Here is a 25477-nt window from a genome sequence, read left to right as displayed (position 1 = left end):
CATTTCTCTTTTGGTTACTATTTGTATGGGATATTTTTTCATTGTTTTATTTTCAATGTATTTGTTGAGTGTTGAATTTTATTGTAATCCTTTAATGATTACAACATTAAATAATAAGTCTGCCATCACTTTTATTGTTCTCCTGTATGTAATATGTATTTTTCTTTGACTGCTTTTAAGACCTGATTGTTACATTAAGTTTTTAACAATTTGACTATGAAATGTCTAGGAGTGGTCCTTGTATTTCTGTGGCATTATTTATAGAGGCAAATACTAGTAGCAAGTCGAATGTCTAAGAATTTGAGAATAGCTAAAGCTGAAACTCCAGTACATTGGCCACCTCATGCGAAGAGTTGACTCACTGGAAAAGACTTTGATGCTGGGAGGGATTGGGGGCAGGAGGAGAAGGGGACGACCGAGGATGAGATGGCTGGATGGCATCACTGACTCGATGGAAGCAAGTCTAAGTGAACTCCGGGAGCTGGTGATAGACAGGGAGGCCTGGCGTGCTGCGATTCATCAGGTCTCAAAGAGTCGGACATGACTGAGCGACTGAACTGAACTGAACTGAAGTATTCATTGATATAATGGAGTGATACTGAGTAAGTATGTAGACTTTACTGATGCAAGATAATATATATATGACATAATGTTTAGTAAAAAGTAGAATTATATATATAAATATTTGAAAAATGAAAACTACTTATACAAAAAGATTATAAATTTAATAGAGTTATTTAAGTGGTCTATTAAGGTAAAAGTTTTCTTCCTCTGAAAACGTGTTTTTAATAATAACTTTTCTGAGATAAAATTCACATACCACAAAATTTCCCATGCAAAGTATATACTGAAAGTGTATGATATGTTCACAGAGTTGTTCAACCATCACCACAATCAACTTTAGAAAAATTTTACGACCCCAAAGAAAAATCCCATACGTACTAGCAGCCAGTTACCATTTTCCCAACCATCTACAGTCCTAGACAACCACTGATTAACTTTCTCTGCAGATTTGCCTATTTTGGACATTCTAGATCAATGGAATCATATAATGTCTGGTGTTTTCTGACTGGCTTTTTCACTTAATGTTTTCAAAGTTTATCCATGCTGTGGCATGTATCCATACTTTTATTTCTTTTTATTGTTAAATAGTGTTCCAATGTTATTATTTTTATATCATAATTAATAATATAGTAAAGGCTTTTAAGGTAGATTACCTAATATGGAATTAGTGAAGAGGAAATGAACCTTCATTTCCTATTGTATTTAAGTCTTATTTGTCTGTATACCTCAAAAGATTACATAAATAATGTGATTTTACATTAATTTCCTGGCAACACAAACATTAATAGAAAATCTACTGATCACTGCTCTCTCCCACTCCACTCCTCACCCCTTGAGCCTGTTCCTCTACTTTCTACCCCTAGTTGTTATTGTTTAGTTGTTAAGTTGTGTCCAATTCTTTTTGACCCCATGGACTGTAGCCTGCCTGGCTCCTTTATCCATGGGATTTCTCAGGCAAGAATGCGGAGTGGGTTGCCATGTCCTCCTTCAAGGGATCTTCCCGACCCAGGGATCAACCCATGTCTCCCGTGTCTCTTGCAGTGGCAGGCGGGTTCTTTACACTGAAACACCAGGGAAGCCCTCTAACCCTAGAGGCAGCCATCATCCCGAGTTTGGTACATATCCTTTCAATTCATTTTTGAAAAGTCTCTCCTTCCCCTCTCTCTCTTGGTATATATTAAAAATATATTTTTAAAGGTTTTTAATTACATTTTTTATGGAGGTTAATGAATCCATTGTGATGCTTGCAACATAAATCCCTATATGCATTATTAAATAGAACAAAAACTAATTATCACTTTTATCCTTTCCATCAATATTCATATCATATAAATAAACCATAGTGTAATGGGAGAGCTGAATCCCTATAATTGACTCTAATAGCCATCCTAATAATTCATTCCCTGCCCTCAGGATAACACCATATTGTATTTCAGGAGGCTATTTTAATTTCAAGGAAGGTAAACAAGATTAATTTCAAGGGGGTGCAGAGTGGAACCAAAGCACTCAATTTGATTATAGATTTGATAATTAATTAACTCATTTTTAAAGTCCAAAAGTGATACCTAAATTACTGTATAATTGGAGTAGAAAAATCAGCCATTTAAAAAATGGAGGTTTGTGAACTAATCCAAATATTTAACGGGCACTCTGCTGGTATTTGGTTTAATGTAAGAAAATAATTGATTATTTAGATTTGGAGGAGGCCTCTGGCATTATCCAGCAGAGTGACTGATCAGTTATTAATACAATAGGTTTCCTGGCTGCAGTATGAAAGCTAGATGGCCATGATTTGTTACTCAAGTCTTTTATTTTTTCTGGAAAGAAATGATTTCTCATGATGCAAAATAACTGGTGGCAGCACACATTTCATTCATGTTTCACGTACTTGAGTCTGAAGCAATTCAGGGTCTTCTTTAAACTCCGAGGATTTTACTGGGCCTTCTTTAAACTCTGAGAATTAAGATACCATCTCAGGTAATCTTAAGGCAAAGGCCATTTGGTTATTATTATTTCTTAAACTGTCATGAAAAACTAGGGAAAGGACTGAACAACAAGACCTCATGCCAAAATTTATTTTTAAATTTTCAAAATTTTAATTCATTCTATTTAAAAACAGTGTGCTGCCTTTTTTAGATCATTCTAACACTAAATCACTCATGCTAAAATGTTACATTGCCTTTTTAGAAAAAGAGGAAGTAGTGCTACCATCTTTTTCCAGTTTGTTTTGAATTAGAACTTGGGAGGAGTATCAGACAGATACTAGTTACAGTATTTACCTGTATTCTAGCACTCCTCCACCATCCATCATGGAGATCCATTCTGTAAACAGAGTTGGGTATTTACATAAAATAGCAAATGAGGAATGAGCAGAAGCACTGTGCAGGTGTAGAACCCACATGAAGAGCCTTGAGATAGTGAGAAAACTCTAGATGTGTAGTGAGCCTAACTGAGTTTGGATTTACTTTGTATACTTAATGATTAGTGTAAAAGTGCCTGTGCCCATTTTAGCATCCACAATGCTTTGTTCACAGAGCTGTAAACTTTCTTTTTTTTTTAAAGAACACCTAGTGTATGTCAAATTATGCTGTGGCGTTTTGTGTATCTTCCTCTCCTTGTTGAACACTTAACAACTCTTCCGGGAGAGTGGATATTCGTATTATTTCCTATTTTTTTTTTTTTCAGATGAAGTTCAAAGAGATCAGGAAACTTGACTAAGAACTGGCTGCTGCGGGTAGGGGAGAGCCATTTTGAAATCTGGCAGGCCTACCGCCCCTCTTTTGGTCAGGCTCGAACCCAGAGCTGGGTTCAAACAGAGAAGGTAGTCAAACGTCACCAGCCTCTGATGTCAGGCAGCTGTGTGACCTTAGGCATTCAGACTGCAGTGGCCTCCACCCTGAAGAGATCTTTCCACTACAGACCACATGATTTGCAGGGCCTGGCGATCTGTGGGCTGCAGGGCTCAGTTTTGACCATTTCTAAAACCGAGTGCAGCTGGAGGAAGCCAGCCCAGGAGCCAGGAGCAGTTAACTAATTTACCACGCCCTCCCTGGCAAACTGTGTACCTTACCCGTCTGGTCTGTTTCAATATCTGTACGCTTTGCAAAATGCCAAACGTACAACACAGAGCTTGCCCCCAGGGGAAGCGGGGGGAAACCTAGGTTTGTCCACACGGAGCCCCCACCCCCAGGGTCCACTATGCAAGAACTGGGGAAGAATCTGGGTGTTTATTAGCTCATTACGTCTCGCTCTGCCTTATCAGCAGTTGGTGGGGAGAGGCCTTTGGCAGCGTTCAAAGTGGGCTTCTCATAGACGCTGCAGACCCAGGGCAGGCTTCCTCCAGAACACGCGCCTGGCCGGGGGTGGGGGTGAGGGTCCAAAAGGAGGGCGGAGGCGGAGAAGAGGGGTGCAGGCGGAGACGGGGGGGTGCAGGCACCAGCCAGCGCCACCTCAACGCAGGGCCCGCGCACGCCCTCCCGCCCGCGCATCCTGCGGCGCCGGCCTGGGCGGCGGAGGAAGCCGAGCGCGTCGGCGGCCGCCGCGGGCTAGCACGGTAGACGGTCTCGTGGTCACCGAGGGTGCCTCCGGCGTCCCCACCCTTGCCCGCTGCCCGCGGGGCTGCCGGCCTGTCTCCGCCCCCCTCCCCGCCTCTCCGCCCGCCGGCAGGTAAAGCCGCTGAGGCCGCAGAGTAGGTGCGCTGGGATGATCTCACCCGCGCGCCCCGCGCCTGCAGGAGGAGGAGGAGGAGGAGGAGGAGCGGGAGCAAATCCAACTTCCGGGTAGCGAAGCCGCCCGCCAGCGGCATCTTGCTATTTTCTTCCCCCCCACCCCCCACACCCCTGCTGCACCCCCTCTCTTCTCCCTCCTTTCCTTTTATTCCCGGCCCCACCTGCCAAAATGAACAGCTCGGAAGAAGAGAAGCAGCTGCAGCTCATCTCCAGCCTGAAGGAGCAAGGTAGGCGGGCGCGTAGCCGCCAGGTGCGGGCGGCCGCGGCCCGTGGGCGGGGACGGCTCCGGGGCGCCGGGTGCGGAGCGGGTGGAAGCTGGGCGGGAGGGGTCGCGGCCGCCACCGTCACCCCCAGGAGCTCCGCCGCCCCGGGGAGAGGCGTCCGCCGCGCCCCGCGCGCTTGGGCGAGCCCCGGGACAGAGGGTTACTGTGTCTGTGCCCTGGAGGGGCGCGCCGGGCCGTGCGGGAAGCGCTTCCCCCTTGGTGGCTTTAGCTGGAGATGGGGGTTTAGGGAAAGGGACGGGGCTTCGGCGCGGACACGGCCCCACAGTCCCCCCCGTGCCGCGCGGGAGAGGCGAGTGGGGCTGGTTGTCGTGGAGAGGGCGCAGTGTGGGCAGCTCCGCTGGCCTGGCTCCCTGGCCGCGGCCCCACCCTTGCACATTGGCACTGGGAGGCCTGCCGCGCGTTTGACAGCCTTTCTCCGGCTTTTCATTCTGGTTTGGCCTAGTTCCTCTTTCCTTCCCTAGCTGGGATTTGCAGGCCACGGTGTGCTGTATCGCTTCCCATTTCTAGCAGTGGCTTCGCCAGTGAGGCGGCACCCTGATGGTGTAGGGCTTCTTGATTTAGGACTTGGCTCTGGTTCGCAGAAAAGCCAGGCCTTGTAACCTGCATTTCTACACTGCCGGGTAACTAGATGCAGAACTGTTTTAATATCCTAAGAAGTAACAGTTTTAGTCAGTCGTTTTCATCGCTTCACCACACGTCTGAACAAAGCCAAATTAAGATCGCATGTGAACCGAACACCTTTTCAACTTAAAATGATTATGTCCCTGACCAAAGGTGCCCTGAGAATACAGGTCAAGAAAGAGGGAAACCATACAGATTTAGGAAGTAAAAATGTGTGGGAACATACTTTTTTTTCTGAGTAACTTGCTGACACGACCAGGTCGTGGAAGGGGCCCGGCTCTGTGGTGAATCCTGGTGTTTAGTCCCAGCTTTTTCACTTCTCTTGACTCAACTCACCAACTCTGTGAACTTGGGAGAGTCACTTCTCTTTTATGGATCTTATGGTTAATCAAGGCTTACTTGACTACAGGCAAAAGCTAAACCAGATGATGTCATGAGATCTGTCCAGTACTAAGACCTGTTGCTCCCTGAGATCACAAACAAGCTGTTCATAGGGTATATGGATCCCTCTGCGGTCCACATTCCTGAAAACAAATCTCATCATGACTGTTTAGTAACTGGGTGACCTTGGGGAAATTATTTCAGTTCAGTTCAGTTGCTCAGTCATGTCCGACTCTTTGCGACCCCATGGACTGCAGCACACCAGGCTTCCCTGTCCATTGCCAACTCCCTGAGCTTGCTCAAACTCATGTCCATCGAGTCGGTGATGCCATCCAACCATCTTATCTTCTGTCGTCCCCTTCTCCTGCCTTCAATCTTTCCCAGCATCAGGATCGTTTCCAATGAGTCAGTTCTTCATATCAGTTGGCCAAAGTATTGGAGCTTCAGCATCAGTCTTTTCAATGAATATTCAAGACTGATTTCCTTTAGGATGGACTGGTTTGATGTCCTTTCAGTCGAAGGGACTCTCAAGAGTCTTCTCCAACACCACAGTTCAAAAGCATCAATTCTTCCAGTGCTCAGCTTTCTTTATAGTCCAACTCTCACATCCATACATGACTACTGAAAAAGCCACAGCTTTGACTAGACGGACCTTTGTTGGCAAGGAAATGTCTCTGCTTTTTAATATGCTGTCTAGGTTGGTCATAACTTTTCTTCCAAGGAGCAAGTGTCTTTTAATTTCACGGTGGCAGTCATCATGTGCAGTGATTTTGGAGCCCAAGAAAATAAAGTCTGTCACTGTTTCCATTGGGGAAGTTATTTAACCTCTCCAAAATGGGCACAACACATTTCTCTGTTATCCAGCATCTGGAAAGTGCTGGATACATGTTAATGGTTTTGCCTTCCTAGTACCTTCAGCTCCCATCCTTGGTTAGTCTAGTGGGTGAGCACAATGCCTTTGTCTGGAATTTCTCAAGTGTTTTAGTGAGGGGCTGGATTTTATTAGTATGTTATTGCTAATAATACCACCCCCACCAACATAAGGGGTTCTTTGTAGCTCAGTGGTAAAGAATCCACCTGCAGCATAGGAGATGCAGGAGACATGGGTTCGATTCCTGGGTCGAGAAGATCCCCCAGAGGAGGAAATTGCAACCCCTTCCAGTATTCTTGCCTGGGAAATCCCATGGACGGAGGAGCCTGGCATGCTACAGTCCATAGAGTCGTAAAGAGTCGGACATGATTGAGCAACTGAACATGCACGTGCACTGCCAACATGCTTGTCTCAATTCATATTCTAAACTGTTGAAACTTTTATTATTGATGATATCTGTCAATGGATATCAGATCTTTTGTTGTATGGTCAGTTTTCAAATAATGTTAAAATTTAAAATTTCACTTTTTATTCTATATATAATTTCAAGGGTAATTTACCAATACACATAATCCACAAGTTATTTATATTTGATTTTGGAAGACATCTCTATCTCTGTGTTGGATGTGAGAGCTGAGGAAAAGGGATGATCCTTTAGTTTCTGGTTCTTTTTCTAATTATATTGGGAAATCTGTGCATTGTATTTTTAGAGGATATATTTCTTCAATTAGAGCATGTCAAAGAGGGTAGAACAGCTGGACTTTGAAATTTGTGTTTCTTAAAGAGTACACTTTTTTAAAAAAAGGATATTGAGTCTGGTTACACAGGTATTGGGATTTCTTTTTCAGCCCACAGTGTAATTTTTATACATTTCAAAATGGGAGCATTTATTTGTCAATGGACAAAGAGCTGGGTGTGAACTGAGTGACTAACATCACCCCACCATAGACTTCGATAGCAATTGACTTGTTTCAAGAGTGTTTTGTTGCTCTTGAACCTACAGAACTAACTTGGAAGCTAGGGATTTGAGGTGTAAAAACAGACACCTAGGTGTTTGGACTCTTACCAATATTGTGATCAGTTTTGTAAGCTGATGTGTGTGATTAATTTTTGAAAGTAAACAGTACTTTTTACTGCCTGTTAACACTGTGAATAATTCCACTACCTCTCGTTAATGTGAACAAGAACCATTATTGATTAAAAGCTTTTTTTTCTAATGCTGAGTAAACATATTCATTTACTCCTTTGACAAATAGCATGTACCTATCACATGTGAGGCCCATGTGCTAGGCACTGGGAGAGAAGACAGTGAACCAGACAGACAAGTTTAATTTCTCGTAGACAGTCATTAATCAAATAATCATACAGATCAGTTTGTACAATTAGAAGTTTGTTGTTCTAGGATAGATTTTTAGGCCTGTTTTGTTGGCTTAGAGGGCATATACACATAAAGTTTTCCTAGACATTGCAGAAATGCCCCCTTGCCCACCTCAAATGGCTGTACCAGTTCACATTGCCCTCAGCAGTGTCCGTTTTCCAACGCATTGGTCAACACTGACCAATGTAGTCTTTGTTGACATCTTGACAGTTTGCTTAATTTTTGCCTATCTGAGGAGCAAAAATGGTAAACCTTTAAAAAACATGTTTGACCTGGCTATTAGTGAGGTTTGAAATCTTTTTTACATGTTTATTGACTATTTAGGTTTCATCATATCTTTCCTGCCCTAGTGCTTTAAGTATAAAATTTGCGCCCATTCTTCAGGAGGGTGTTCAGAAAGAAAGTTCCCATCCACTGTGAATGGCAGAGCTGACAGCAGCCTTCCCTAATGTGAAGCCTTTAGTGGTGTGGTGAATAAGGTTGCTTTTGACAAAAGTTGTGAAATGTAATGATGGAGTCTGTCATAATATGAACAATCTCTAATTTATACTTCCATTCCCTAAGCTCTGTGTCTTATAAAAATCACACCCACTTCTGAATTACTTCAAAACATTGTATGTTCTCTTCTAGTGAATGGTATAATTAGCTATATTATGTCTTTCTAGAAAGTTATATTATGTCCCTTTAAAAAAAATTAGCCAGTGTGCGATTGCTTATGTTCAAGCAGATGTTGAGGTAATGAGGTAATGCTCCTTTTGTCTTTTGGGGGGCTTTTTTTTTTGGACTGATTGACATCTTTAATGCACTGAGAAATGGCAACTTGGGATACTATTTCCAATGCATATTTCCTAGCTTACTAAAGTGGACATTTTTCTTACAAAACATGTTACAATTTGCTCCCCTTCCAGAATTCTGCTGGGAAATGATAGACTTAGCTCAGCATTTGTTTAAGGTACATGATTTTCTTTGTATTTTATTCAGCCCACATACACTGAATATTCATAGCCAGGCACTGTGCTAGGCATCAGAGATGCAAAAAATCTTGTCCCTGCTCGTGGAGTTCCTAGTCTAGAGTTGGTGGCCTCATTTGGGTCAAGTATTTAAAATCCTCTGGCCAAGGAAGAGCGGGGCATCTTGACTGGCAGCCTCCACAAAGACCAAAGGTTTGGAATAGTCCAAAATAGAATGACGTGCCACTACCAGAAGAGGGGCGTGCAGGCTGGGCAGACGCAAACTGCAGATGTCCAGTAAGCTGTCACCGTCATAATGCCATGTCATTTGGATCTTGTGGAGGAATTTTGTAGAGAATGATTTCCACTTAGTAAAACTGGTGTTCTAACATAAGACCACCACCAGCAAATAAATACAAGTTATGGGCTAGTCTTGGACTAACACTTTTAAATGGCCAGATAATTGGTTTTAAGGCAGGATAACCTTTCACCTTGAGAGTTGGTAGCATTTTCTCCAAAATTATTGAACCAGCGCTCAAAAGTTCAGATGAAAATTTAGTCAAGCTTATTCTTAAGGCTGAGATAGTAATTAAAAGGGGCTTCTTCCAGTGTTTCTTTGGCTTCTAGGCTAGAAAGTAGCTAGAGCATTATTTTGACAAAAGGGACTAAAGCTGTTGTCCACCACGATTACCATATTAGTGTGCAAAACCGAAGCATTGTCAATCTTGGATCCATACAAAGTCGGTCCCTAGAAAGCTGTTTGGGACTAACTGGTTGCTTTGGTGTGAAGTGCAAACTTGACTTTATACCACTATGTTCTAAGTGTGGCCACGGGGCCAACTGTGTCTGAAGGAGCCAGGGAATATATGTACTTACTCAGTTGTTTATGAAAAGGCTGATAAATTTATTTTTCTTCATCTGGCTACATTTTTATAAGATTTATATTTAAACTTTTTGCTTTTACAACAAAGTGTAGATTGAGGACAGTCTGCAAAATATAAATGAACATCTCAGTGAATTACTTTTAAAAAGCAAATATGTTTCTAACAACACTTAAATCAGAACATTTCCAGAAGCCCCTCATAACCCCTCAACACCATCAGCTTCCTCTAACCGAAGATATTCAATACCACCAAAGATAAGTTTTGCAAGTTTCTGAAATTTACAGAAGTGGAATCATACAGTATGTATTACTTGCTTCTGTCTTCTTTTACTCATTATGTGTATGATATTTATTAATACTGTTGCATATTGTAGTTCATTTGTTTGCATTGTGCTCAGTTGCTCAGTCGTGTCCGACTTTTTGTGACCCCATGGACTGTAGCCCGCCAGGCCCCTCTGTCCATGAGATTTCCCAGGCAAGAATACTGGAGTGGGTTGCCATTTCTTCCTCCAGCGGATTTTCTCCATCCAGGGATTGAACCCCGTTGCCTATGTCTTATGCATTGACAGGCAGATTCTTTACTGTTTGAGCCACCTGGGAAGCCTGTGAACAGGCTCCACAAAATGGAAAAGGCAAGGAGATGGATTTTCCCCTTGAGCTTCTAGAAGGAACATAGCTCTGCTGACACGTGGATTTTAGTTCAGTGAAACCTATTTTGCACTTCTGTTCTCCAGAACCCTAAGATAGATTGCTCATCCACTGTATGAATAAGCCAAAAAAAATTTTTTTAAGCTAATATACTAGATAGAGATCAAGGGTCAACAGACTTTTTCTGTAAATGACAGAGATAAATATTTTAGGCCTTGTGGGCCATATGATTTTTTGTAAACCAGAGTATTTATTGAAAAGGCATTTTCCTAAAGTTTTTGAGCCACTGCTGAAGAGACCTCAGTTGGGTTACTTGTCTAGAGATGGACATTTAGCATGGCCCGAAGAACTAGATGGTCTAGTTAGAATTTCACTGTTCAGTGCAGTTCAGTTGTTCAGTCATGTCCAACTCTTTGAGACCCTGTGGACTGCAGCACACCAGGCTTCCCTATCACTAACTCCTGGAGATTGTGCAAACTCATTTCCATTGAGTCAGTGATGCCATCCAACCATCTCATCCTCTGTTGTCCCCTTCTCCTGCCTTCAGTCTTTCCCAGCATCAGAGTCTTTTCCAATGAGTTAGTTCTTTGCATCAGGTGGCAAAAGTATTGGAGTTTTAGCTTTATCATCAGTCCTTTCAATGAATATTCCGGACTGATCTCCTTCAGAATGGACTGGTTTGATCTCCTTGCAGTCCAAGGGACTCTCAGGAGTCTTCTCCAACACCACAGATCAAAAGCGTCATTTCTTCACCACTCAGTTTTCTTTATAGTCCAACTCACATCCATACATGACCACTGGAAAAACCATAGCTTTGACTAGATGGACCTTTGTTGGCAAAGTAATGTCTTTGCTTTTTAAAATGCTGTCTAGGTTGATCATAGCTTTTCTTCCAAGGAACAAGCGTCTTTTGATTTCATGACTGCAGTCACCATCTGTGGTGATTTGGAGCCCAAGAAAATAAAGTCTGTCACTGTTTCCATTGTTTCCCCATCTATTTGCCATGAAGTGATGGGGCCAGATTCCATGATCTTCATTTTTCAAATGTTGAATTTTAAGCCAGCTTTTTCACTCTTTTCTTTCACTTTCATCAAGAGGCTCTTTAGTTCCTCTTTCCTGTCTGCCATTTCGGGCGTGTCATCTGCATATTTGAGGTTATTGATATTTCTCCCAGCAATCTTGATTCCACCTTGTGCTTCATCCAGTCCGGCATTTCACATGGTGTACTCTGCATATAAGTTAAATAAGCAGGGTGACAGTATTCAGCCTTGACGTACTCCTTTCCCAATTTGGAACCAGGCCATTGTTCCATGTCTGCTCCTGACTGTTGCTTTTTGACCTGCATTCAGATTTCTCAGGAAACAGGTAAGGTGGTCTGGTATTCCCACCTTAACTCTGCAATTAGGTAGATCAGTCTTAACTTTTGTTGTTGTTGTTAGATGTAAGAGTAAACATATGCTTATAGAAGAAAAAAAGCATATGGACTAAAAAGTACAATTAGCTACTCCTTCCAACTCATTGTTTCCCAGTCTTTATTATATTCTCCAAAGGAGTCTTTTTTTGGTGGCGGGGGTGGTTTCCAGGTGGCATAGGGGTAAAGAATCTGCCTTCTTGTGCAGGAGATGGAAGAGACACAGGTTCGATCCCTGGTTCAGGAAGATCCCCTGAAGGAGGAAATGGCAGTCCACTCCAATATTCTTGCCTAGGAAATCCCATGGACAGAGGAGCCTGGCAGGCTGCAGTCCACCAGGGCTCACAGAGTTGAACATGACCACGCATGCACTCAGGATCGTATATATGTACCTCTAATAAGAGTTGATGAAAATGGCACTTCACCTGTAATCCTCTCCTAAAAACTTGTAGTCCAGGTCTAATGAGGACAACATCCCATGTGAAGGAACATTCTACAAAGTATCTGATCAGTGCTCCTCAAAACTGTCAAAATTATCGAAAACAAGGAAAGCCTGGGAAGTTCGTCACAGCCTAGATACTCAATGGATATGAGTTTGAGCAAACTCTGGGAGAGGTCAAGGAAGTCTGGTGTGCTGCAGTCCATGGGATTGCAAAGAGCTGGACATGACTGAGCAACTGAACAACAGCAAGATGTGTCTAAGGAGACATGACAACTAAATATAGTGTGGCATCTGAATGCTCCTGGCACAAAAGTAGAACACTGCTGCTGAGTCGCTTCAGTCATGTCCGACTCTGTACGACCCCATAGACGGCAGCCCACCAGGCTCCCCTGTCCCTGGGATTCTCCAGGCAAGAACACTGGAGTGGGTTGCCATTTCCTTCTCCAATGCATGAAAGTGAAAAGTGAAAGTGAAGTCGCTCAGTCATGTCCGACCCTTCACGAGACCCCATGGACTGTAGCCCACCAGGCTCCTCTGTCCATGGGATTTTCCAGGCAAGGGTACTGGAGTGGGGTGCCATCGCCTTCTCCGAGAACACTAGATAACAACTAAGGAAATAAGGTATGGACTTTAGTTCATAATAGTGTGTCAGTATTCATCCATTGATTGAAAGAAAAGTAACACGATAATGTAAGATGTTAATAATAGGAGAAACTGAGTGTACGGTATATGGGAGCTCTACTATGTGGGCAGTTTTATTATGGATCTAAAGTTTATAAAATCAAAATTTATTAAAAACAGTAATGCTCACATCCTTGTACACATATAGCTGTAAGTGCAGCTGTAGGAAGAATTCTCAGGAGTGGAACTGTTAAATCACAAAAGTCTGTGTATTTTAAACTTTGTTGTGCTATAGATTTTATTCAGAGCTGTTAAGACAGTCAAGCTTTGCTTTAAAATGTGGAAGGAACACTGCTTTCGGTCTTCTCTGCTTCCCATGCTGGCTAAGCATTTTATTTCATTTTTAAAATTGAAATATCTAAGTATTGTAAACATTAAAACATGAGTTTTGAAATTTTTGTATGATACAGTGGACAGTAATATATTAGGATCCTTTTAGTTACTTGATTCTATCTCAGATCCTGTATGGTGTAATTCAGGGTATGATTCTGAGACTGATACACACACATACATACACATACACATATATGTATATGTATTTGTTGTGTGTTTTTTTTTTAAATAAGACTTTGGGGAGCAGTTTTAGATTGTAGAAAAATGGAACAGAAAGTACAGAGAATTCCTGCATAATCCCTCATCTCCTCTCACTTTTTTCTATCATTATCATTTTATATTAGTGTAGTACAGATTATTGTACTACAGAACTGTACTACAGTTCTTAGAATTGGTGAGCCAGTATTGCTACATTAACTAAAGTCCGTATTTTGCATCAGGGTTTATTTTTTATGTTGTACATTCTGTGGGTTTAGACAAATGTATGACATGTACCCATCATAACATGTATCAAACAGAATAATTTCACTGCTCCAAAAACTTCCTCTGTTCTACCTGTTCATTCCTCTTACGTTACCCTGGAACTCCTGGCAGCCACCCATCTTTTTACTGGCTCCGTCAGATTTGCTTTTTCCGTACTGTTGTATATTTGAAATTGTACAGAATGTTGCATTTTCCGATTGGCTTCTTCCACTGAGCAATATGCATGTGGGCTTCCTATGTGTCTTTTGTGCTTGAGAGCTCATTTATTTCTCTTTATCACTGAATAATACCCCATTGTATGGGTGTACCATTGTCAGTTTCTCCATTCACTTGTTGATGAGCATGATGTTTGCTTCCGAGTTCTGGCAGTTATGAATAAAGCGGCTGTAAACATTCACGCGGTGGTGAGGTAGGGGGAAGGGAAGGGTCCTAGTAGAGGGTCTCCGTGTTTCAGCGAGCTACGCCCTAGGCTGTGACTTTCATAAGTGCTTCTAGTTTTAGCTTTCCCTGTCAGTAAGACAAGACTACAAAGGGTTGGAAGTGGTTATTACAGTCTCTTCAATCTGTTAGGCTCTGATAAAAGAATTTCCCTTGAGGGAAGGCCATGTTAAGAAGAACAGAAGGCTCTGGGCGTATTTCATCATGGATCCTTTTCCTGTCCCCTGCCAAAACCAGTAGGGAAGTTTTCTCAGTATTCACTGTGAGGTCCTGAGCATTCCTGGAGGTAGAACTCATAAAACTGTCAGGGCTTCCTAACCCTGCCCCTCACCTGGAGTTTTTAACTTCCAAACTCGTTGCAGCTGAACCTCTAGCAATTTGTCAGTTACAGTTTTAATTTTTCTTCCCCTGGTTTGGCACAGGAGGGGATTTTGTACCTTGGCTTCTTCTCCACTAGGTTGTGATCCTGTGTATCTCTGATTTTTAGAGTAGCAGTTTGCCCAGTGTCTTCGATTCTCTCATGGATCTAAGAAGAGTTGTTGATTTTGTTTGTTCAGCTTTTTTTGTTGTTATTGTGAGAACCACAGTGTCAGCTTACAAGCTCCTTAAATGCCAGACCAGAAACCAGGCTAATAAATGTATTTTAAAGTTACCTAGTTTCCTTCCTTTCTGTTGGTTAACTTGAAGTCCTTAATATAGTTTATTGAGATTACTTCTTAAGCATCATTAAATCATTAGCTCTGTACTGTGTGTTCTATCAGGTAAAGATTGAATTTCAGGTTTGCCATAACTTCTTTTCAGATATGAAATGTCTCACCTTTGTGTTTGATTAGGTTTTCCAGCAGTGTTTTCCCTGGCTCTTCTAATGCTTTCATTAACAACTGAGGTATAAATGACTTCTCTTTCTATTCTGCCTTTAAGAGCAGGACCTATTGGGATGTGTAGAGAAGGGAATAATGTCCTAATTGAACATTAGCTCTTATGACTTATGTTCTTATACCCCATTAGTAAGAGATGTTTCAAGGCTCCATGGGTTTCAGAGACGCAGACTCAACAGATGAGAATGTATATTAGATGATCTCATGAGGCAGTGTTTTTTTTTTCTTTTGGTTATGTTTGATGGCTTTTTAAAGCTTCATTTTTCTAAAGTATCTTGTTGTAACATATGATATAAGAGGCCCTTTTAGTTTGGGGAGGAAAGTATGTGCTCTTGCATAAGTTGTTCATGTAAAGACCTAGGTCCGATCTTCCTTCTTCCTGAATTTAGCACACATTTATCAAGTGCCTGATAGCAGTGCAGGAGACCCTGGTTCGATTCCTGGGTTGGGAAGCCACTGGAGAAGGGATAGGCTATCCACTCCAGGATTCTTGGGCTTTCCTTGTGGCTCAGCTGGTAAAGAATCTGCCTGCAATGCAGGAGACCTAGGTTTGATCCCTGGGTTGGGAAGATCCCCTGGAGAAGGGAAAGGCTACCCACTCCAGTATTCTGGCCTGGAGAATTCTATGGACTGTATAGTCCATAGGGTCACAGAGTCGGACACAACTGAGTGACTTTCACTCACTCACTTATCGAGTGCCTACTATATGTCAGGCATTGTGCCAGAAGAGGGCACAATGGATGGATAAAGACACAGTCTTCACCCCAGAGGATTATTTCTTGTCTAGTGCTTGGGCTTCCCTGGTGGCTCAGATGGTAAAGAATCCACCTGCAACGGGGGAGACCTGGCTTCGATCCGTGGGTTGGGAAGATCCCCTGGAGAAGGAAATGGCAATCCACTCCAGTATTCTTGCCTGGAGAATCCCCATGGACAGAGGAGCCTGGCGGGCACAGTCCCTGGGGTCACAGAGTCAGACACGACTGAGCGACTAAGCACACAGCACAGTGCATGTCATACACAGTAAAGATTGTTTACGTGGATGACTTTGTGCATCAGTAAACTGGTTCTGCTTCCACCATTTCTTACCGTGGGATTTGACTTTTCTATGCATTTGTATCTTCACACTTAAAAAGTGGATGTTACACTGAGGAAACCAGAATTGAAAGAGACACGTGTACCCCTGTGTTCATCGCAGCACTGTTTATAATAGCCAGGACATGGAAGCAACCTAGATGTCCATCAGCAGATGAATGGATAAGAAAGCTGTGGTACATATACACAATGGAGTATTACTCAGCCGTTAAAAAGAATACATTTGAATCAGTTCTAATGAGGTGGATGAAACTGGAGCCTATTATACAGAGGGAAGTAAGCCAGAAAGAAAAACACCAATACAGTATACTAATGCATATATATGGAATTTAGAAAGATGGTAACGATAACCCTGTATGCGAGAGAACAAAAGAGACACAGATGTATAGAACAGTCTTTTGGACTCTGTGGGAGAGGGAGAGGGTGGGATGATTTGGGAGAATGGCATTGAAACATGTATCATATCATATATGAAACGAATCGCCAGTCCAGGTTCGATGCAAAACACTGGATGCTTGGTGCTGGTGCACTGAGACGACCCAGAGGGATGGTATGGGGAGGGAGGAGGGAGAGGGGTTCAGGACTGGGAACACGTGTACACCCGTGGCAGATTCATGTTGATGTATGGCAAAACCAATACAATATTGTAAAGTAATTAACCTCCAATTAAAATAAATAAATTTATATTAAAAAAATAAAAAATGTAACTAAAAAAAAGTGGATGTTAATATTTGGCTTAATTGCTCTACATCATAGATTTATATGAACCAGCCATTCATTCATTATAGGCATGGACTCTGGCTTAGTATTCAGCTGAGTGTAAGGTTTACAGCAATGAATTGAGTGGGAGAAAAGGCAAGAAAACAGACTTATTTTCAGACAACTTATTAATGTTGCGTGTAGATGCTCCAGTAGAGATATGTGAACAGTACACACTGGTGAAAATTAAAATGTTAGTCACTCAGCTGTGTCTGACTCTGTGCGACCCTGTGAACTACAGCCTGCCAGGCTCCACTGTCCATGGGATCCTCCAGGCAAAAATACTGGAGTGGATTGCTATGCCCTTCTCCAGGGGATCTTTCTGATCCAGGGATTGAACCTGGGTCTCTTGCATTGCAAGCAGATTCTTTACCATCTGAGCCACCTAGGAAGTCGCTATAAATGCTGATTTTTGCCCATGGTATATGGGGAGAGTTTCTTAGAAGAAATGACAGTTGAACTGCATTGAAAAGGAGGATGTGGGGAAGATGGGGAAGGGAAGACCTTGTAGACAGAGGGGAAAATATTTGTAAAGACAACAGCGTCTGAAAGGTCTTAGAGGGTTTAGGGAAGTGTTGGAGCTTTGGGGGTGATGGAGTGAGTTGTGGTCTGTGAATGGAGAGAGGAGAGGAGAGTGGGGTTCCCAGATGTGACGCTAACATCTTTGGTGGCTTTTAAACAAGAGAATGAAATAACCAGATTGCTCTGTTAAAATGCTAACTATCTATTTTGTAAAGAATGAATTTGATATACAGGGAAACTAGAGGCTAGAGGAAGAGTTGTTGTTCAGTCACTAAGTCGTGTCTGACTCATTGTGACCCCATGGTCTGCAGCACGCCAGGCTTCCCTGCCCTTTCCTGTCTCCTGGAGTTTGCTCAAGCTCATGTTCATTGAGTTGGTGATGCCATCCAACCATCTCATCCTCTGTCACCCCCTTCTCCTGCCTTCAGTCTTTCCCAGCAGCAGGGTCCTTTCCAGCGCATAGGCTCTTCACATCAGGTGGCCAAAATATTGGAGCTTCAGCTTCAGCATCAGTTCTTCCAATGAATATTCAGGGCTGATTTCCTTTAGGATTGACTTGTTTGATCTCCTTGCTGTTGAAGGGACTCTTCAAGAGTCTTCTCCAGCACCACAGTTCGAAAGAGACACTAACTACAGAGGAAGGGCAGATTGGAGAGACATTTTGAGATCTGAGTATCTTGAAGATCCTTTGGTGGTGAAGGGGAGGTGGGGAATCAAGGCGATGATTCCCTTGATGCTGCGATAGTAGCTTAAGAACTAGGTAGATAGATGATAGTCATGCGTACAGGAAGTAGGGTGGTTGGGCAAAATTTAATTGAAAAGTTCCCTTTCTAACATGTTGAGTTTGAGGTGCTTATAAGGTATCTGGGCAGAGATGTCCAGAAATACTGTCCAGTAGAACTTCCAGCTGCGATGGAAGTGTTTTGTGTTCACTGACCAGTGGTAGCCACTAGCCACGTGTAGCTATTGAGCAGCTGGAGAGCTGAAGTTTAAATTTTATTTTATTTTAGTTAACTTAAATGTAAGTAGCCATATGTGGCCAGTGGCTACCAGATTTGACAGTGCAGGTCTTTTGTGGTGGTTGGAAATACTGATCTGGAGCTAAGGCTAGGATGGGGTGGTTAAGCTTCCTGGGACTGAGAGGGGCACTGGACTCTCAAATGCTAAAACTGGAAAAGGTCCAGGCAAACTGATTGTTGTTCATCCTAGCCAGAGGTGTTATTGGCCTGTAATTATGACTTTAGTTGTTTGTCATGTTTCTCAAACAACTAAGTCTCCTCAGCTGCTTCCTGGGATGGCTATGGCATGGTCTGCAGCTTGGAAAGAAAATTCCCTTTCTTGGCATTAGGGGGTTAGAAAATAGAAAACCAGCATGATTCTTGAAGCACGTGCTTTGCCTGATATTCTCCTTGTTTTCTCCACATCTTCCTTTTTCTTCCATTCCGTTCTCCTATGTAGTGAGTCTCTTCTTTGGCTGCACATTAAATCACCTGGGGTGCTTACTTCTTATAAAAAATATGGCTGTCTAAGGTCCACCTAGTTAAATTAGAATCTTGGGTTGGGGTGGAGTGGAGAGGGAATTAGGTAGCTGTGGAATTTAAAAGCACCTCAGGTGATTCTAACATGCAGCCAGGATTGAAAAGTACAGCTTCAGACATGCCTACACTTCTTTGGCACCTTCTGTTTTTTACTACATAAACTACAATTGATCTTTAGCCCCCTTCTCGTCTCCTTTTATTTGGTGGAGGGTAATAATACTTAGCATTTCAGAGATTTTGCCATCTTTCAGGCCACGTATGACAGAAGTTAGCCTGAGATGGAAGGGTGTTAGGGAGCAGCCTGATCTCTTGTCATACACATACCTTGTGTAAGGATTGACATATCTTGATGTAACAGTAATAGTTTTAACAAAGATTCAGGATCTTTGATCTTACTTGTGACAAATGGGGTCCTTTAGTTAAGGCATGTGAACTCTCAGTTGTGGCACTGGGATCTAGTTCCCTGAGCACGGATTGAACCTGGACCTCCTGCCTTGGGAGCATGGAGTTTTAGCCACTAGACCTCCAGGGAAGTCGTGCCTAAGTGTCCTTGTATCTTACATATTAGTCCGCCTACTCTTAATAACAATACTATGAGAGATGTGCAGTTGTTATTCCTATATTCCAGATGAGGAATCTGAGACTCAGAATAACCAGTTTGCCCAATGCCCGTGGATAAGTGAAGTGCTTGGGCTGCACTTTTAAATTGTTGTGCTATGTGACTTTATAAAATATACTTTAAGGGATGACGTCTTCCCAAGCTGCAGGTATCTTTCCCGTGAAAGAGTTGGTCAAATAATTTCTTCTTTTTTGTTGATTAATTCAGCATTTGGAAGATTTCTCTCATCAAATCACTTGAGTTGTGCAATTCATGGTAAAAGTTTTTGAAACTGTGAGCCAGGTATGAAACGATAAGGCTTACTCTGTGACACTTTGGCATTGCCAAAAAAGTAGCTGAATAACATAGGTCACTACAGTGTTTACAAGTTTGCTAAAACTGGGGTTATATATGTATTCACTATGATGTATGTATGTGTGACTATTGTTTAGGGCAGTGAGCTTGGTTTTTTAATTTCAAAGAAATAGAAATATATGAGTAAATGTTTCTATGTCCTATTCCCCAAGTGCCCCTTTCCACTACTAAATGGTTGAATTCTTCCCATACTTTTTCTACCCCTGGGCAGGTACCTGTTTTGTTTTTTTTTAAATTGTATTCAGTCATTGAAAACATATTTTCTGTGGTTTCCATTAAGATATGATAGGTGAAGGGTTCATAATTAATGCTTTTCAGAAAGAGCCAGTAATTGGGAGTCTGGACTCTACTGGCAGTCGAATGGAAGAACAGTGTCAATTTTTTTGAAAAGGCCTTCAAAGCCATTATCTAATGTTTTAAATAGGAAAAAAAAATTTCTTTTTTTTTTTTCCAGAAACTGATCCATTTTCTTTATTTTTCGGGTTTGCTTATATACTTTTTGTTATACATAGGGATGAATACAGAGTCACGCGGGGGTCAGCAGACCTGACCCTTGTCAAATCAGGTGCTTCATATAAATGTATACAAAGGTCTTATGGGTTTTACATCATCTTCTGGCCATGAGGCCTGCTGACATTTTATGGCCCTTTCTGATAACGGTCAGTCAACCAGAAGACTTATTTTTTCCAGGGGTGATTTTTTCTTAAACCAAGCGCCACCCTTCAAATAAAGTTGCATTCCTATAGGGTGAGGGTGTAGTGGGTTACAATCAAGAAAGGAATTTACTTAGCCTAAGGTTTAACATGATTAATCTTAAAGGTTAATACTTATTTCTCCTATATGCTAGTTATATTCATTATAAGGGCAGGGAATATGGAGATTTAGCAGCAAATATTGGCTCAACAAATGAAAAACCCTTCATCAAAGAAGTTAGAAAATTATTAGTATGGTATTTATGGGTTGATTAGAAAAAAAATTTCTTAAAGTCAGTGTGAGATCATGGTTTAAAATCCTTTATTGCTTTTTTTGTATATCTGTAATGTAGGTCATCAAGAATAGAGTAGTAAATCAATTTTGATTTTTCAACTTTATCTAAGAATACTTTTGAATGTTAAGTAAACTGAAGCAAAGTCTCTCACTAAAATATTTATTTCTTTTTTTGAAACAATATTAAATGTAGTAATAAGATTTGGGGCCGTGACCATAGACTGCCCAGTGATGTAAGTGGATAGAATCTCTTAGTTCTTAGAATCTTAGTTCTTAGTTCTTAGTCTCAGAATCTCTTAGTTCTTGTTTCTTTTTGTTGAAAAAGGAGGGACGGGACATTTTATTGAATTTTCAGACCCGAGGACAATTTAGTTCATACTCATTGACTGGTTGGGTTTGTATGATGGTGGCTGATAAGGAGCTGGTGAGCTTCCGTCTGTGATTAATCAAATCTTTTCTGTTGCAACTATTTTTAAAAGGGGTATATCTTTACATGTATACGTTAAGCTATTTATGGGCAAATTTTCAAAGATTCTTTTTGGGTGTGGCTTTGATACAAATTGTCTATTAGTTCTTATTTAGATGAGGTGTTGGTAAAACTTCTGGGCATTGATGATATAATCCCATAAATATTTATTTATTTGAATTGGATTTTAAGATTTCAGTCCTGCCATCATAGTAACTACCCTTCAGATTGCTATTGAAAGAAACAGCATGTACTTTACTATATGAATTGTTTTGAGGGTGTCTGCTCCAGTGGTTAGAATCATATACTCTAGCAGTAATGACCAGATTATTTGGAATGTCCTTAAAACTACAGGTTTCAGATTTTTTTATTTCTGCCTTCAGGTTCTTCATAGATATAGAGAGCTCTTTTTTTTTTTTTTTTAAAGAAAAGCTGAGCTTTTAAATTGATTTATTTTATTTATTTTTGGCTGTGCTGGATCTTCATTGCTGTGTGGGCTTTTTTTCTAGTTGCAGGGAGCTGGGGCTGTTCTCTAGTTGCCATGCATGGGGTTCTCTTTGCAGAGCACAGGCTCTGGACACATGGGCTTCAGTGGTTGCAGATCCCAGGCTCTAGAGCTCAGGCTCAGTGGTTGTGGCCCACGAGCTTTGTTGTTCCATGGCATGTGGGATCCTCCAGGACCAGGGATTGAACCTGTGTCTCCTGCACTGGCAGACAGATTCTTTACACCACTGAGCCATCAGGAAGACCAAAACTGAGCTTTTGAAGATAAATACCAATTAGATTTTTTAAAAGTCAAAGTATAAAAATCCAAGCTTGGTTATTGCCTGGTTCCTTCATACCAGTCAAAATGGTGCTGGTCTGGGAGTAGACAGCAATTCTCCTGGGCCCACCTTAGACATTCTGCTCCATCATTAATGCTAGATCATTCTCTTTCTTCCCACCATAAACTTTGAACATCACATTCTCAACTGTGAGGATATCTAAAAATGGTGCTTTGGCTAAAAGTTGAATGCGGGGGTTCTGATCATTTTTCTGGCAGTAGAGGATTTTAAGTAGAAAACTGCTACTTTCCCCACATAATTGGATATATTGGCAAACAACTCCCATATTCTTGCAACTTAGAGAAATGAATCTGGCTAGGATCTGGTCATAGCTTGGTGGTTGATGATCTTGCAGTGCCTGAAAATAGTTGTTCTTAGCTGAATGCTCATAGCATAAACTTTCATCTGTGGGTAGAGCAGATATGTGACACTGAGTTTATTTTCTGGAGGCCAGTTTTCAAAAATACACCTCTGATTACAGTACCGCAGCCTGATGATGCTGGAAGGAACTTCAGGGAACACCCACCTGTCTCCTTTCACAATTGCTGAACATCAGAGATGAGAAGTGCCTTGTCACCGGCATTTATGGCTCATAAGTCTTCCTAATGACCCGGGAGAACTGAAATTTGGCTCAGGGGACTCACATCCACTCTGGTCTCTTTTTCTTCCTTTTTCTTTAAAGCAGGACCCCATCTTCTGTAGCCTCTTCTCCACCCCACCCCCAGTCTAGTAAATAGACAGTAGGGGTTAGTTGGGTTCCCAGGTTTTTCCACAGTAAACTTTTGATAGCATTGTGATATTTCTTTCCTTTTTTTCTTTTAGCGATAGGTGAATATGAAGACCTTAGAGCAGAGAACCAGAAGACAAAGGAGAAGGTTTGTATTTTACTCTTTCTTTCCTTTCTTATATGTGTAAAAAGCCTAGACAGCATGGTGCATTGTTCTGCCACCAATTTCAGTTAAATGCGAATGAGAGTTGTTTTTTTTTTTAATTTCTTTTCTCCTGCATGTGTGGTTCAGGCTAATATCAACTCCAGGCTCCAGATGGTAAAGAATAGCAGGCATGCCACAGTGGGCGCTGCTCTGGGAGATTAACTACACAGCTAAATGTGCAGCAAGGCACCAGGCCAAGGATCTCAGGCCCCCAAGAAGTATACTTTTTCCAACAGTCAGATTTGGGATTCTAGTGATGACATTGAAGGCCTGAGACATTTACCTTTGGGGTTTAAGCATCTTAGATCTGGAGGCAACTCTTTGGAATCAGTCCACTGGCGTTTAGCTCAAATGTCTCCATAAACCCTTTGTATGTTTGCTTCCTCTAAATATGTGAATAATATGTTGGAAATTGAAAAACACCCAATGTGAAGATGGTGGAGCCTGGTGAATATTTTCCTAGGCTCTGGCAGTTTTATTTTTTAATTGTTAAATAATTGAATTCTACTTACCTTTATGTCTCTGAACATACCCATTTAAGATTCATGAGTGTTTTTTTTTTTTAAACATATGTCTTCTTTTCCCTATAAGTTTAGGGAAGGGACAAATAGAAGGGAAGACTGAGTTTTAAGAAGTACAGGGACTAAGTAGAGAATGAAAAGGAGGAGAGAGAGAGAGAGAGATGTTCATTATTGTTATTTAGATATAAATGAAGTTTATTTTAGAAATTAAAAATTTTTATTTTTAGAAATTTGTTTGATAGACCAAATATTTCAAAGCATAACACCCATGGTGGAAAATTAATGAAACAGATTCTTTGGTTATTAAAGAAGGTGCTCATCATTGCTGCAAATTATTCAACCTTGTCTTGAAAATTTCAGAGTAAGAGATGTAATGAAAATTGGCAGACAGCTAAATATTTTGGAGGGGTAAAATAATAAATTGTGGCATATTTGAGGGGTATTTATTGAGCTGTTAAGAATCGACTTTTAATATTAAGCTCTTAACATTTAACTTTTTAACTCATATTAATTTGCCACCTATATAGATGTTGGTGTGGTAGTATTAATGGTAAGTACTCTAGTTCAAAGCACATTATAATGGATTTTTAGATCGTTATTTTTCACTCAGATTTCTTGCCTCTTTGCTCATTTGTAAATAAACCTTTGGTGTTCTATAAAATTTTAAGTATCTTTCCTTCCTTTTACTAGGCAGTACAGGACATGGTAGGTGGGTAATGAGAATATTTGTGATAGAAGATGGCTGGTACATGCATCTAATATGGTAAGAAGGTCACAGAATTAAGTTTGACAGGTTTTCTAGTTCTCAATTATTAGACAACAAAATCACAAATGTCCCAAGTCTGCCAATAGGTGGGGAGTGTGCACCTAGATCCTCGGTCCCTGATGCCCCATAATTTTAAAGCAAAGCTGATGGGTGATGCTTAAGCCAGATAGCTTGAGCCTCTTTCCTTAAGATACTCACCCATCTTCCAGCTTGGGGAGAAAGAGCCAAGACTTAGCAATTGAGTCTCCTCCATAGATGTTTCTGGTCCAAGAGTGAAAGAGCAAATCAAGTAGGAAGGGTTAATTCAGGAAAACTCTTTGATTTACGTAGAAAATAGGACTAGGAAAAGCAAACATGTCTCCATATGACAGAGAAAGAAGGATCTAGGAGAACATGAATAACATAACAGGAACAAATTTTTTTGTATTTTTTCTTATGCTTCTTTAATCCTTGCTTATCTGTAGACCTAGCATTGCCCTAAAAATAGTTGACATTCTATAAACATCTGTTATTAGTGATGATGAAGGTTGTTTAACTGCGAGCCACTTTCTGCAGTGAGTTTTTAAGTGAACCATCTGTAATACAAGTGAACAGCAGGTAAAATGCATTTGGCAAAAGAAGGATTAAAAATTAACTTGGCCTCTGTTTCTCTACACAGAGTATGTCCAGAAAGTTTTGTAACATCTCTATTGACCTGCTCCTATACTCATTCTTTAAAAATAACTATTAACAGAAATGGGAAGAAAAGACATGAAAGTGATATGGAATGCTGTGTGGTCGGGTAAAACAAAGTAGGATGGTTTTAAGTTTACCACACTCTTGTTTATCTTGTGTTAAAAGACTAGCAGGCTTATTACTGCAGATTTTTCCCCCAAAGGGGGCTGTATGACAAAGGAAGGAAGCCTATAATAAAAGCCTTTTTATACAGCACAGAATGAGTAAAAGCAGCTTTAGTTCTGGAGGTGGTAAATGGAGAACACCATTTTCTCTGGCAAAGCACTTTCTTCTGCTTGGCTGTGCGAGCTTTGTGCAGTCCGCATCAGCAGATATTCATGGCTATTCTTACTTCATGACCCCAAACAAGTTCAGTTAAATGCGTCAAGGATAGGAGTCTAAAGTAAGA

At 41.3% G+C, this 25477-nt stretch overlaps 1 protein-coding gene across 3 annotated transcripts in view; it reads left to right on the top strand.

Annotated features, from left to right (window-relative positions):
• The first annotated feature begins 4049 nt into the window (after window positions 1-4049).
• Window positions 4050-25477, top strand: part of SHTN1 (shootin 1) — a 115000-nt gene continuing 93572 nt past the window's right edge. For 2 of the 3 annotated variants that reach the window (XM_040254825.1, XM_040254824.1), the window contains exons 1-2: window positions 4050-4519; window positions 22958-23010. In XM_040254825.1, the coding sequence (XP_040110759.1) occupies window positions 4462-4519; window positions 22958-23010 (111 nt within the window). In that variant the 5' untranslated portion in view covers window positions 4050-4461. The remainder of the gene's footprint in view (window positions 4520-22957; window positions 23011-25477) is intronic. The other variant, XM_040254826.1, reaches the window with a different exon arrangement.

The sequence above is a fragment of the Oryx dammah genome, unplaced genomic scaffold (assembly GCF_014754425.2).
Source record: "Oryx dammah isolate SB20612 unplaced genomic scaffold, SCBI_Odam_1.1 HiC_scaffold_14, whole genome shotgun sequence".
Taxonomy (NCBI): Eukaryota; Metazoa; Chordata; class Mammalia; order Artiodactyla; family Bovidae; genus Oryx; species Oryx dammah.
This window is presented reverse-complemented; position numbering and strand designations above follow the sequence as displayed.